General features: G+C 50.8%; 1 protein-coding gene across 1 annotated transcript; it reads left to right on the plus strand.

Annotated features, from left to right (window-relative positions):
* Nucleotides 1-10,917: 10,917 nt before the first annotated feature.
* Nucleotides 10,918-11,446, plus strand: LOC117844281 (EG45-like domain containing protein). Its single transcript, XM_034725023.1, has 2 exons — nt 10,918-11,035; nt 11,130-11,446. Exons 1-2 carry the CDS (start codon nt 10,918-10,920, stop codon nt 11,444-11,446), a joined length of 435 nt encoding a protein of 144 aa, XP_034580914.1.
* The last annotated feature ends 3,471 nt before the right edge of the window (nt 11,447-14,917 follow it).

The following is a 14,917-nucleotide window of genomic DNA, read 5'->3' on the forward strand; positions in this document are numbered from 1 at the left end:
TGTGTTGCTGACTCCGGTGCTTGGTTGCATATAGCTGACAGATGGGATCACACTGCCAGTTTCTAGCGAACAATTTGTTAGCTGTTGAAATCTTGCTCTGTACGAGAAGCCATGCGAAGAACCTGTGCTTGCCCTCAGCTTGCGCTTGCCAGATTGAGTCCCCATGGAAGGTGCTGTATGAGCCATTGAACTGAATTTTGTATGCAGATTTTGCTGCGTATTCTCCATTCGCCGTCCACCGCCATGCCATATGATCAGGCGTGTCTTTTAGGCTTACTTGCTGCACCATGTCCCATAACATCACAAATTCAGCCATTTCACTCACTTCTGTTATCCTCCTTAGGCCCCTTGTCCATCCCTGGTTTTCCAGTTCCTCTCGCACGGTGTTGTGTTTCCTCCATACCAACTTGTACAGCTCGTTGTTTTCCAAACCAACGATCAACGCGGACCAGCTGCTGTTTGCTCTCACCCGTGACCCGTTCACACTCGCTTCAGTTTCTTTCTCTTTCTTACTTTTCTCTCCCTTGCATGGCTCCTGCCCCTCGGCGATGCGAGGATGGGCTTCTCCAGTGAAACAATTTTTTTTTTAAGCTTGTCTTTTTGAAAAACGTTTGCCAAAACAGTTTCTCACGTATTTCTAAAATGAACGAAAGTGATCAAATATCTGTAATAACCTATCTTTCGTTTCTTTTTCCTTCTTTTTTTTATTATCCCTATTTATTTTCTTCAATTCTTTTTTCCATTTCCTTCTTTTTTTCTTATTCTTTATTTACCGGGTAAACCTTATCCCCACCCCACCGTAACTCCTCTTTTAATTTTTTACTAGCATGCGGCGTGTCTTATCTTCTCTTTTTTTTCTAGTGTGCCTTCGGCCTGTTCCGCAGATAGTTTCTCCGGCTGAAAAATATTGTTTATGCTATTTTGTGTGAGAGAAAAATATTGTTCCATGGTTGAAAAGTAGAGCTGATTCTCAACCGAACAGGCCAAAGAATAGAGTTTTTCTCTCACACACAGTTTTCCCGGGCTGGCGTCGCGTGCATGCGTAGTAGCCCCTCCATTTTGAGAATAGAGATTTTTATGACAGTGAAGGGCACATACGACCTTTTACTTTTTGGATGGAGGTGAAGGTCGGATGAGCCATTTTTTGCTTCTTCAACTTAGTAGAAAAAAGATGCTGGCTTCTTGGGGCTTTTCAGGAGAAGCCGTTTTGAGGGAGAGCCTTTGGCAGGGCTTCACAACAAGCCGGCATAGAAGCCGCTTCATAAGCCCTACTAAAGAGAGGCTTAGACTGTCTGAAACCGATGGCTGGAGGCTTCCCAGCGCACGCTAACCAGCAAGCCCCGGATTGATTCTTCTCTTCATGCAATGTACTCTGTACATCTAAATGGGTCATGCCCACACAACATACAAGCCCATGGGCTGGAAAATAGACATGCACAATTTGTCGCTCTCAATTTTGTTGCGTTGGTGGCTGACTGGCTGGTTGGTTCCAGAAAATCATAAGCAACTGTACCATGCCGTTCGCCCACCACCCCCCTCTCCCACCGCCACCGCCGCTGCCCCACCCCCAGCCGGCAAGGGCACCACAACCCTCCTCATCGCGCATCCTACACCACCAGCAACAGCCCCAGCTACCACGCACCCCGCCCGTCAAGCCGTGCACCCTCTCCTCCTGGGAGAGATTCTTCTCTGACTCCCCGCCACCACCACCCTGGCGCTGCTGGCCGGCGACCGTTGACGACAAGTTCATGCCGGAAACTCTGGATCTGCGGGCCACAACATTGGATCTGCGACCTGCGCTGAAGAATCTTCCCTCCTGCCACGCCGATTTTGCGGATCTCATACGCCGAAGCTATCAGACGAGGAGGCTTCAATGTCCTTTTCGGCTCAGCGGCGCAACGCCATCAAGAAGCCAAGTGCACCTCTGACCCCGAGAGAAGCACTCACTCTAGCGACGGGACAAGGCCGCGACACATTAACTCCGCTGCCGTGGCAAGGACGGGCCGTGCCGAGGCCCTATGCCAAGCGCCTGCAAGCCACGCCACTCAAGTCCCGCCTCCGCTATCTACAGTGCGCCAAGAATGGGTGCCAGTGACGCGCCGCAAAGCACATTCACAGCGAGCACCGGCCGAGCAACTCCAACAAGATGGCAGACGCAGCGGCGGAAATGACTGGCACCACAGGGAGACTTCAAGAAGGCCAACCACAGGAGCTCTACACGCCTTCATCCAAGTGACCGCCGAACGCTACTTCAAATGTCTCACCCCAGACCACCACGCGGCCGCTTGCGTGACCCAATCCGTTGCCTCAGGTGCCGCCGCTTTGGCCACAGACAGCGCCATTGCAAGGCTCCACGGCCCTCCTCCGCGCTACGGACCTCTGCCGCCGCCCACCATAGCCCGGCAGTGCGGAAGCGCCCACTGCCTCGTTAGCCGAACCACCAGCACCCTCCACCGCCGCATTCCCCGCCACTGCTTTCCCCACACCCACCGCCACCACTACCACTGTCCAAGCCACCAACACCTCCTCAGACCAAGAACGTCGGCGTGGCAACAATGGCGATAGGGGACCCCCACCCACGCCTGGAGGTGGAGACAGTCTTTGTCTCCAATTCTTTCCATCTCGAACACGACGCGCGGGACTGGGAATCTTGCGCCCTCATCCCATGGGCACTCCACTTGCCGCCAGACGCTAGAGCGCGGGACATCACCGACCTCATCACTCGAGAGCTCCGCCTACAACCAGGGAAGGTCTCTGTCACGCTTCACCAGCCGAAGCCCTACCTGATTCGCTTCGAGCACGCCGCCGACGCGGCTGAGGCGTGTCACCACGGGCGCTTCACCGGAGGAGGCATCGACATCTGCCTCCGTACCTGGCGCAGCCTCACACATGCTCTCGGCTTCCGCATCTTCTACAAAGTGCGCCTCTATCTCAACGGCATCCCGTCCCACGCCTAGACGCTAGAGATCGTCGGCCACAAATGTGCAGTGCATCATCATCAGCCTCATCCCACCGGTGGACTAAAGGCACATCGAGCTGTGGGCGTGGACGGCGGACCCAAGCAAGATACCCAAGAAGGTATGGCTCACCTTCACGCACAAGCCGGCGGACAAATCCTTGGCTTTCCTCGTGTCAGCCGAGCTACCGCCAGAGTCATGGCAGCAGGGTGCCCACTACGAGGTCTTATCCACATGCCTCTCCTCGAGGACTACACGGCGACCGCGTGCAACCTCCAAGAGGTGGTCGACAACCCGGCTAGTATCACTCTGATACGTCGGAGTTACGAGTGGCGCTATGGCCTTGTGGACGGCGCGCCGCCGGACACCCGTTCACGCTTCTCAACTGTAATGACCTTGGTTAATCAGCCGAGTTAATCTTAAGCCGAGTCCCTAATCCAGCTGACTCAGCCTTTCCTGAGCTTGAGCGCCTAAGGTCCGGTTCTCAGCCCCGACCCCTAAAACCCAAACCAGACCGCCGGTTCTTCTCTAAGTCCCAAAGACAGTGTTCCTTCCAATCTTAGAGCTGGGGAAAACCAGAGACTGAGTGGTGGACCCACAACTAGATTCCCGGATTCCCTCAAGACAAATGCGCCAGAGCAGCGTGCGTCCTATTTCAGAGCTTCCCCGCCGCGTGGCTCGATCTCTCCGACGCGCGCCGCCTCGCTCAGTCGCCGGCCGCGATAGAATGGATCAGCGCGCCTTCCTCCCAATCGCAGCGGAAGCCCCTGCAACCCTTTCTGCCTCGCCTCGTCTCGCTCGCACCCTCGCCGGCCGCGCCAAGGTGCCCTGTCGCCGCTGTGGCAGAGTTTTTGCCGCTGCCGCGTCAGATCGCCTCGCATCCCGCACCCATCACCTCGCCCGGATCCCCGGCTGCAAGCCCCGATGCTTTCCGGCTTTTCCGCCTCTCCACAGTTGCGCTGCCCACGAGCTCGCTCCACGATGATACCGCCCCCGCCAACCATGGCTCCGACAGGGACAGCTCCTTTTTCCGCCTCGCCAGTAATGTGCCCTGGCAAGCCGCTGTTTTCCGCTCGCTCGCGCCGCCGCTCGCCCTGTCACCTCGCCTGCTGCGACCTCGCTTGCAGTGCCTTCCTTCCTGTCACGCCCATCAAGTCGCCGCCACAATCCACCGCTTGACGCGACCAGACCCTGCTCGCCCCCGCCAACTCTAAATCCCGGTAAAACCGCGCCTGTCTCCGAAGCTGTGTTCCGCCGCCCATCGCCGCTCAATCGCCGCCAAGGCAGCGCACTCCATCCTTTTCTTCTCGATCTTCGTGCTGCTCAAACTCTCTCTCTCTCTTCCGCGCAGCTATAAAAGGAGTACCAGAGCCCCCACCGGAATTTCCTTCGCCATCGCTGTTTCGCCGCCCCATACTCTGCTCGCACTTGAGCACTACCGCTTGAGCTCTCGAGAAGTTCCCCTCTCCGCTCAAACCCACTTCTCCCCAACCCACCAGCCGCCGGAGCACCGTCAAACCTCGCTGCCGCCCAAGCTTTAGCGCTTTAGTCTTTCCGCCCAAGTCTGTTCCTTCCCGACCCCAAGACTTCACCAGTAGGCCTAAAGGTAAGCTGCCGACCCCTTCCCGGTTCGCCCAACCCCTTTTTCCATCTCGCCCGACCCTGTCTGTTTCGCCGACCCATATCCACCTCGCTCGAGGGCTCGACTGTATCTTTTCTTTGACCCGAGGGTATCTATGTAAAATATCAGGGATTTCTCTGTGTTAAGTCTGAGGACCTCGGTATGGTTATTCCTTAAGTTTAAGGGTCAGATCATAAGTTTATCCCCATCCGACCCTTTTATCCTGTTCTCCCCCAACTGAAGTTGGACTCCCCCACCTTTCCTATAGCTTTGCTACAAGTGTCTGAGCTAAAGCTTGCAAGTGTTGTTGAAATAACCATCTAAGTGCTAACTCCTGCATTGCATTCGTGTAGAGCTACATCTCACCAACGGCACCTACGAGCAACATCCAGCGCCAGAAGACGGAGTAGTAGCTGAGCCGCCGATCGCAGAAGACGAAGCATAACCCGCTGAGGACCAGATTGCCTCCACCTCGCTTGAAGGCAAGCCCCGGAGCATGAACCCAACTTTCTAAACTTGCACATGCCTTCCTTCTTATGAATGTGCATTTACGTATAGGAGTTGTTTGAAACCATAGATGCATGACTTACTTCCTTTGATCTGAACACTAGTCTGTTGGGTCCTAGTAGTTGCAATGCTTAATAGGACTCGGTAAAAGTCGAGTGATTTCCTGTCACTCGCGAGTTATAGGAGTTGTTTGTTCTCCTTCTGGTTAAAACTATAAGAATGATGGACGGGGCAGGGTGTTGGTGAACTCTTTTAGTGGTCGGCTGATCGCCCCGTCTGTTTATTGAATCTGTTTAAGGCCCGACAGTGGTGGTGTTCGTGATCAAGTGTTTGAAAGTACTAATCTCATACCCATTATGGGATGGGGAAGCCTAGTACCTGATTGAACCTGGACGTGAGCGGTCGATCCACTGTCTCTGGAACGAAGTTCCCCTGCGGCCGCATGTGGTGGCAAGTGTGGTCACGGAACGGCAGAGGCCGGGTCTGTGGAGCCTTGCATCAAGGGAAGTGGGCCCGACACGGGTTACGGAATTGATGGGGACGGCCGACACAGGAAGCGACCCTCGGTGGTGTGCGGATGTCGTGAGGTTAGGTTTGCCATGCATGGTTAAAGAACTCGAATCGATTCGTCTGCCTCTCACAGTTTGAGACTGCTTGATCGCTATGCTACACTGAGTAAAGAAGGAGTCTGATGATGACATGGTCTTGATGTTAAGTTTATACACATAATGTTGGATCTATGCTTGTTTAGTATAAGTTGCCAATGTAGACCGGTTAATGAACTAAGAATCTGAGCTAAAACCTTGAAAGTAAGGACCTAACATAGTCCTTTTTGGCAACAAAACCCCTCAGCCAAAGAGCCTGGCATGTCTAGAAGTGGTGGAGTAGCCTTCCTACCGGTCGATTAAGTCTTGTTGAGCTTAGAAGCTCAGCCTTGTTTGTGGCATCTCTTTTTAGGTGAAGTTGAAACTTCCGAGCTTGCTACTGTTGGCACTTGGCCGCCCAAGCTTCCTCCTGGGTGGACGGTCGAGTGGAATCACTGATGTCCTGTTTGGCCTAACCAGGGACATCCGATCCCAGCGCTAGCTTCCGCTATGTTTTTGTTTTCCGTTGTTTCTTTCGAACCTTGTAAAACTCTGATTTCAAACCAGTGTGTAATGAATTGTTAAACTAATTATGGATCTGTTGTATTCTCTGGAACCACTCACCTTCGTGTGAGCTATGCTAACTCGGTCCTGTTAAGTGGTTAAATCGGATGAAATCCGACGGATCGTCGAGTTAACTTGATTAAGGCATGAGATTCGCGTGTTGAGTGACATAACCGATCTTTAGTTGAGTTAATCCAAGGTGCTCCGTCACAGCTGGTATCAGAGCTGGTTTAGCAGGACAGAGAACACAATGGGTCCTAAAACACGTTCTTTTTGAATAAAATTTGCAAGAAAAATGTTGAAAAATCTCGTACGATCGTTAAGGATGATCTTAGTACGAGAGGCCCTAGGGGATTTTTGGGTTATTTTAGGTGGCTATTACTTATTGGTTATTTTGCTAACCCCCAGCACTTCGCCACGTGTATCATACGTGTGCTGAGTTGTTAGGGAGTTCCATTCAAAGGACCATATCATGGCGGTTGTTTTGCCCATGTTTATCATACGTGCGCAGGTTCCGTATGTTAATTCATGCGAAGGGTGGTATGGTTCGATTCCAATGAGCCTATCATCATGGTTATTCGCCCACGTCTATTATACGTGCGCTGATTCCGCATCTCGAGTATGCGAAGGGTTATATGGTTCCATTCAAATGGGACCTATTTCCACGGTTGTTGTGCTGTCCATGCAGCGTTAAACGCATGGGTACCATTTCTATAGTGAACGATAATGCTTAGGGACGCTTTCGTGAGTGCTGGCACAAAAGGTTCATGTGATTGTGTTTTTTTCTGCAGGTACACTAACTGCGTTCGCTAGGGAAACGATGCTAGAAACTGACTAGCTACTATAGGGAGCGACGTACTGGTTGCCTTGCCACCGGCACTGACCGCGTAAGACCAAAGTTTTTGGCAGTTGCTTTGGTTGAGAGGACGAGGTAGGTCGTGCATGCGTCATGAACTAAAATCTGTGAAACCACCTCCCTACAACAACCTTGCCTTGGTAAAAGCTCTTCTTCGCTTTAAGGACTTCTAGTTGCCTTCTCAGCTTGCGCTCTGGTCAAACTCCGAGTGTTTTTCCTGCCCAATCTGTTCTCCTTGGGGTTCTATCTCACGCTTGTTTCGGTTCTTGGTTCCAGATGGCTGCTCCCGGGCATGTGTTTCACGACGCTGATGGCACTACCCACTCCACGTGCCTACACTTCGAGGGTTTTCCTGCTATTTTGTGGGATACCTTGAGGTGGTTTGGGTACCAGTCACCGCCTCTTTACGCGGGACGGGAGTACCAGGAGCACGAAGTGCAACGGTGCAATGTGCAAGTGGTTGTACCTCCACCCCCTGTACAGCCCGAGTGGCCCCAGCTCGAGGTCTCGACCTATGGTCACGCCCTTGAGGACACCTGGGAGTCGGCTGCCCTGCAGGCCCTCACCCAGTTTTGCCGGCTACACCCGCTTGAGGTCCTTTTGGACCCGATCGGCTTGTTTCCCGCCAGGGATCGGCTGGACCCAGCTTGGCTTGATCGCGTCAACAACATGGAGGTGTTGGCAACCTCCCACTCGTTGGTCACCCTCTCTACCACAACCAGGTGCATGTCAGCGTTGTACCGGCTGATTGAGCTTCAAGGCCGGGCTATGGCTGTCTTGGCTCGAATAGCCGTGGATACCCAGGAGCATTTCAACGCCGCCAAGAGAGATTTGGTGGAGCGGTCATATCAGCTCATCCAGAGGAGCATACAGGTCCATGACATGCAGGCTAGGATTTCTGAGCTTGAAGAAGAAGTGACGGATATGGAGCATGACATGATTCAGCTTGCCGAAGAAAAGATGGAGGCTAAGATGGAGCTCGCAGTTGCTAATGCCCACTTGGACGAGCACCACGCCGAGCTCGATGCTATCCATGCCTTGGAAATGCAGTTGGACGAGCAAGAAGATCATGTGGAGGTAGTGGGAGCGTCCAGTATGGACATTGAAGATGGCGACACCCCTTCTCCGACACATAGTGTTCCCTCAGTAGGAAACCTAGATAACTTTTAGGTGGAATACTGTAGGAGGCTAATCTTTTGTTGTACTCCTCGGCAACCTAAATTTTGGATAGTGATGTAATAGGTTAGCCTTCAGTTGAGTGCTCCTCCTGTGTTAAGGAACCTGCACTGTTAATAAAGCTGGATATCTCAAAGGCCTTCAACTCGGTGCGTTGGGATTACCTACTATCTGATGCAGCACAGAGGCTTCCCCACAAGATGGCGGGACTGGATTGCGACAATGCTAGCCACATCCATCTCAAAAATTCTACTGAACGGCTTCCCGTCTGACCTGATTGAGCACGGACGCGGCCTACGACAAGGAGACCCGCTGTCCCCTTTTCTCTTCATCCTCGCGATCGACCCGCTATACCAGCTGATACACAAAGCAACGGACATGGGATTGCTGAGCAAGCTGGGAGGGCGAGTAGCACGCACCCGTATCTCAATGTACGCTGACGACGCAGTCATCTTCGTAAAGACAACACCTGTGGACATCGCGAACACCACAAAACTGTTGCGCCTTTTCGGAGAGGCAACTGGACTAAAACAAACCTTCAAAAAAACAACCGTGGCTCCCATCAGCTGTGAGAGAGTTGATCTGGAGGAAGTCCTATTAGAACTGTCAATAACTCGAACAGGCTTCCCAATAAGATACCTCGGACTCCCCCTAGTGATAAGATAACTAAAGAAACTCGACTTTCAACCTCTGATTGACAAAGCAGCAAACAAGCTGTCGGGATGGCACGGCCGCAATCTTAGCCAAGCAGAACGAGCTTGCCTCACCAAAGCGGTACTAACAGCACAACCGCTATACCTACTGATAGTAATCAAAATGCCAAACGAAATACTTGAGGATCTTGACAAAATAAGGAAAAGATTCCTGTGGGTAGGAGACAAAGCACTCACTCGTGGGAAATGCAAGGTAAATTGGGTCAAGAGTTGCCTACCGAAAGTAAACGGAGAGCTAGGTGTGCTTAATCTTCACAAATTCGCAAGAGCACTGAGACTATGATGGCTTTGGCACGAGTGGGAGTCACCACAAAAAATGTGAATTGGAATGGAGACACCATGTGATGACACGGATTGCCTTTTGTTTGCGGCATGCACAAGCATCACAGTGGGGAACAGGCAGAAGATGAGCTCCTGGCACTCGGGCTGGGTGCAAGGCATGAGACCAAAGGACATTACACCAAACATCTATGCGATCTCCAAAGGGAAAAAAGATGTCTGGCGAAGGCCATATAGGGGGAACAATTGGATCAGAGACATAAACATACACGGCGGAGTAACAGCGATGCACCTGCAAGAATTCATGATGCTTTGGCGACTAACCATAGAGATCCAACTGCAACCGCAACAAGAGGACATCATTCGCTAGAAATTTACGTCGAGTGGGAAGTACTCAGCGGCCTCGGCATAAAGCACAGTTCTTTGGATCTACCAAAGCACCGCATAGCAAAACACTTTGGCGCTGATAGGCACCGCTGAAGTGCAAATTCTTTGCGTGGCTGATATTACAAAACCGAGTGTGGTCAGCTGATTGGCTTGCACGTAGGAGATGGCCACACTCCCCTACATGCCCCTTATGCAGATGCCAAGAAGAGACAGCACATCACCTACTGATCGAATGCAGATTCACCAGGAGAATTTGGAGCCTGGTGGCGGAATGGACGACACAGCCAAGCATACACCCCTCAGAATGGCGACAAAGCAACAACGTGTTGGACTGGTGGATAAACATGACCACTAAAACAGAAACCCCCCAGGAAGGGAACGTGCTCCATGACACTGCTGATCATATGGGAAATTTAGAAGGAGCGGAAGAGGCGTCTATTCAATCAAGAAGAGATGACAGCCATCGTATTAGTGGCAAAAATCAAGGAAGAAGTGGGAGCGTGGATAATAGCAGGGGCAAAGGACTTAGCGTTATTTTCGTCTAAAGAGTAATCGTGTAATTGCGTGTACCCTACCCGATTAGCGGGCTGTAACTCTCTTCTCTATCAATGAAATAAGCACAATCTCGTGTCCATTCAGAAAAAAAAATCATAAGCCGGCTGGCAGCTGCGTTTGTCCGCAGCGCGGGCGGGACACGCCCTACGCCACACGCGGTGCGGGTGCGACCGCCGAGAGAAGCCAAACCGGCGGGCGACGCGAGGACTCGCAGGCAGAGGTCGCGACGCCACCAGCCCCAGCCGCGCAGTCGTGACGGCATGCGCGCAGATCCATGCCCGAAGAATAACCATTTTTACCATCTACTAATCATCCTTGGGAGATAACGAGCCGTACCTCCCGAGGATTGAAACGGACCTCGCTCACTCTCATTGCGTTATTTTCACTGGATTCCCACTGGCGGATACGGATGCCTCGCTCATTCGAACGTTCGTGGAGTGGCATTCTGCGTAGGAAGTAACGAGGTGTAGTGTAGCGCAATGTGGATCCCATTGCTTGGACCGCAGCGAGACATCACTTGGCTTTCTTTTTACACATTTTTCTTGCTTGGGCATGGCTCTTGCCTCATCTGCTGGGACCTCGCGCAGCTTGCCTATAAAATGCGCCGCGGATCCCAGTTAGTTTCGTCGCACCCCTCGTAGTCGTATATCCTTAGCCTTGACCACTCCTGCCAGGTGAGCAAGTACTGCTCTGCCTCGTGTACGGGATCCATATGGCAATGACGATGCCTAAGGCTACAGCCTCAGCGGTTCTGGCCATGGCGGTAGGCCTTGCGATGGCGTCCCTGGTCGCGGGGACTCGTGGGTTCGCAACTTTCTACACCCCTAGCTACACACGTGCGTAGACTAGCTACTTGCTTTCATTCCTTGTTAATTATCACTTCATCTCAATAACGTAGTCGATCGCGTGCATGGATGCACATGTATGCAGCGTCGGCGTGCTACGGGTACGAGGACCAGGGCACGATGATAGCGGCGGCGAGCGACGCCTTCTGGAACGGCGGCGAGGCGTGCGGCCACCGCTACGTGGTCAGGTGCAAGGGCGCCACCAACGAGGGCGTGGCGCACCCGTGCACCGGCCGGAGCGTCACCGTCAAGATCGTCGACCTCTGCCCCGCGGGCTGCGCGGGCACCATCGACCTCTCGCAGGAGGCCTTCGCCGTCATCGCCGACCCCAACGCCGGCAAGGTCCAGATCGAATATCGCCGGTACGTCACATTGCTCGCGTCGTCCCTAGAGCTGAAATAGTATGCAAACTCATGCCGCGCGCGCGACAGATTTTGACATGTATGTTATTGTTTTCAGGATCTGAAATATGACGACCGATGAATAAATAATGATATATATAGATCGTCTTCAGATCAGAATCACAAGGGCTTGAACTTGAAGCGAATGTGTGTGCTACCCAGCTACTTATCAGTAGCTGCATGTCGTAGCTGTGTGGGAGGCGGAAACTTCAAATAAAAACAGTGATGCGCCTGTTTGGTTTGCGTCTTATTAAGGGTTCCCCTGGAACTGTTCCAGTTAGAATGATAAGCTTATTTGTATTAACATTGATCAGCTGGAATAGTTCCTAGCCTCAATCCAGACCAAACGAACGAGGCCTGACGAAGCATATGAAATGAAACGCAAGCGGAAAAAGTAGTGTTATACCACAATCCAAAACAGAATCTGGCAAGCTTTTGGAATCTTCTTATTAGTTTGCTGCCTCCACCTTGTCCTTGTCGTCGGTGAGCTCCTCCTCGTCGCTGACCTCCGTTTCGTCCTCCGCAAAGCCCAGAGCATCGTACTGGGCGAGGAGGGCGCGCTGGTAGGCCGCGATTTTGTGAGCGATAACCTTTTCTGCACCGTAGATATCGCGGAACTCCTGGGAATAGTACTTGGCCAAGTCGTCTTCAGGGATGTCCTTGATCGTGTAGAGCCTTTCCTCCATATCGTCGATGTGCGCCTCGGGCAACTTCTTCTTGACCACCTTCTTCTTCTTCTTCCCGGCCCCGGCCGTCTAGGCTTCCTTCTCCGTGGGCCTCGCCGCCGACAAGCGACCCTTCGCCGCTATCGCCTCATTCGCCTCCTTCAACCTGAAGATCTCACACCCCTCCGAGGCTCCGACGCGCTCGCCAGCTGTTTGCCCCCGCGGTCGAAGTCACCGGCCTCAGACACGCTTGCCTCCTCCTTACTGCGGTTACGGCGAGGGGACCCCATCGCCCGCGATCGAGCCCTAACCTCTCCCTCTCGAGCCCTAGATAACGATCTGTGGATTGTGACACTGTGAGGCTGCGGCGGCTGTCGGCTTGGACACGGAAGAATGGGAATAGCCCACTTATAATGGGCCCGGTACTTGGGCCAGATGATAAACGGGCTCGTTGCACTACTATTCTAGCCTGGCATTGGACTATTATTAGCCAAAGGCCCAAAGGAACAATTAATGGACAAGGTCACAAGCAAGAACGTCCACGAGTACGGACGGACGAACAAAAGGGAACAATTTAATTTGTCTCGTTATTATTAGAACAAGAGTATGCTAAAAAATTCTTTCCCAAAATGAGATATTGGGGGCTATGCTAAAAAATTCCTCCCCCAAAACGTATCAGCCTACAGCAGAATGCTAAAAAGCTAGTCTTCCAATATTTCAAATCAGACCACGTCATCGTATTGGATCTATTTTAGAATTCATTTTTTTTCTAAAAGAAGATCACGCCGCCGGCTTGGAACCCTCCTGTTGCCGCTGTTTATTTCCTCACGCCATCACGAGTGACGCACCATCACGCCGCCAGGCTGTTTATTTCCTCACGCACCATCAAGCCGTCAGAACCCAGGAAGATTGCAGAAGGACCATTATCTCACCACCGGAGAAAACTGGACGAAGTGTTTCTATTGATTCCTCATGCAATGAATGAAGATTGCAGCTAGCATTGTCACGAAGCCTCAGTGCTTACTGCTTAGTAATTAGTACTGCTCTATAACAGCTTTCCACACCAAATCATATGGTACTAAAATAACATCCAGCAGGTCAACAAATGCTCAGTTTGCAGTCCATGAGTCTAACTTCAGGGGTACAGCCAGACAGCTTGCAGGCCATGCAGTCAACAAATAAAGGTTAATTAGAAGTTAACCAGATATTAAAAAATTGCCAATAACAGGTATTCTGGTATAGTAACTTGGAAACACACATGATACCACCATTGTCTCACACATAGACCTTCAGCATTTACATTGAACTACAAAGATCAACACATTGAACCCCTTCAACAGAAGATATTCCAGCACGAGTAATAACAAGCACCGACGCTGTCAGGCATCTAAATGACAGCCCTGAGAACCTTCCCATCATAGAAGCCTTTCTCAACCTGCACAGAATTTCTTTTTTGATCATGATAGTCGGCTCATGATCTCAGCCGCAAGAATATGTAGTATTTCTTTTGATCATCTGGCATGGCAGTCAGGTCCATGGTCATAATTCTCTCTTCGTCCCTCCATTTCTGCAGCTGGACCTCCTGGCTCCTCAACTCAAGAAGTAGCTTTTCATTTGCAACTCGATCTTGTTCAAGAGCAACTCGATCTTGTTCAAGAGTAAAAGTTTTGTTGAACCTCTCCTCTTTTTTCAGCTCTTTCTCCACATCAGCTTCTTTCTTCTGTGCCCACATATTTTTTAAGGTTGTTGTCACACTCTTTTTCTTCTCTTGCAGCAATGCTGCTTTTGCCTTCTTCTTACCAATTAGCCTTGTCAATGCATTATTCTCTAGGCCTTGAACCTCACCTTATCCTATTTCACTTGGTGAACTTGCATTCGGGTTAGCAGTTAAGCTTATCTTCTGCTTCTTGTTAGATGTTTTACCAGCAGCCAATTCATCAATTTTACAAAGCCATTTTAGTTGTATTCTCAGCTTATTCCAGCAATGCATGAACTAGAATGCTTTCTGATGTTTGTCTTCAGACTTGTACAAAGCACATGCCTCTGCAACCTACATGCACCAACATACAAGGGATGTATTAAAATAAAATAGTTGAAACAAATCGTGGTACTGCATAGTGAGTAAGTACCTTGTCTTTCATTGTACTACCACTCTGATGCCTTAACTCAATCCGTGCTAGGCATCCACAAAACTTGTTCACACATTTTTGTATGGTCTCCCACCGGTGCATGAGAGAATTTATGGTACGCTTTGAGGTGCACGTCTTGTGTTCATGGAAGTAACCACAGATATGAGACCAATACTTGCCACCTTTTTTATCTTCACCTATGACCGGATCCAAGCTTACATTCAGCCATGCTGAAACCAAAACCTCATCTTCATGGTCACTTAAATTCTTTGATCTCTTATGGTTCAGCCTCACGGAGGGGGCTGCTGGACTAACTTCAATTGCCTGTGAGTGTTGATCAGCATATGTGTTGCTATAATAATCAGAATTTCCTAGATTAGTTTCATCCATCATCATGTTGAAAAAATATCCATTTCCTGCGAGCATTTCATCGGTGGTAAGTTTTTTTGTCAAAACGCAATGAATAGATAATAAGAACTATAGCTGTGGCTGTAGACAAAATAAGCAATATGTCCATTTAAGCTAGATATCAAAGAGCTGTCCACACCAGAGTATTGCATAGGCAAGCAGACTTGCTGTCTGATTCATGAATATTCAAACAAGCTGCACCATTGCACTAATTATCCAGCAGTAGGGATAAGTCTACTAACCCATGAGATTGAATTTCAACCAACGAAA

Source organism: Setaria viridis, chromosome 2, assembly GCF_005286985.2.
Source record: "Setaria viridis chromosome 2, Setaria_viridis_v4.0, whole genome shotgun sequence".
In the NCBI taxonomy this organism is placed as follows: Eukaryota; Viridiplantae; Streptophyta; class Magnoliopsida; order Poales; family Poaceae; genus Setaria; species Setaria viridis.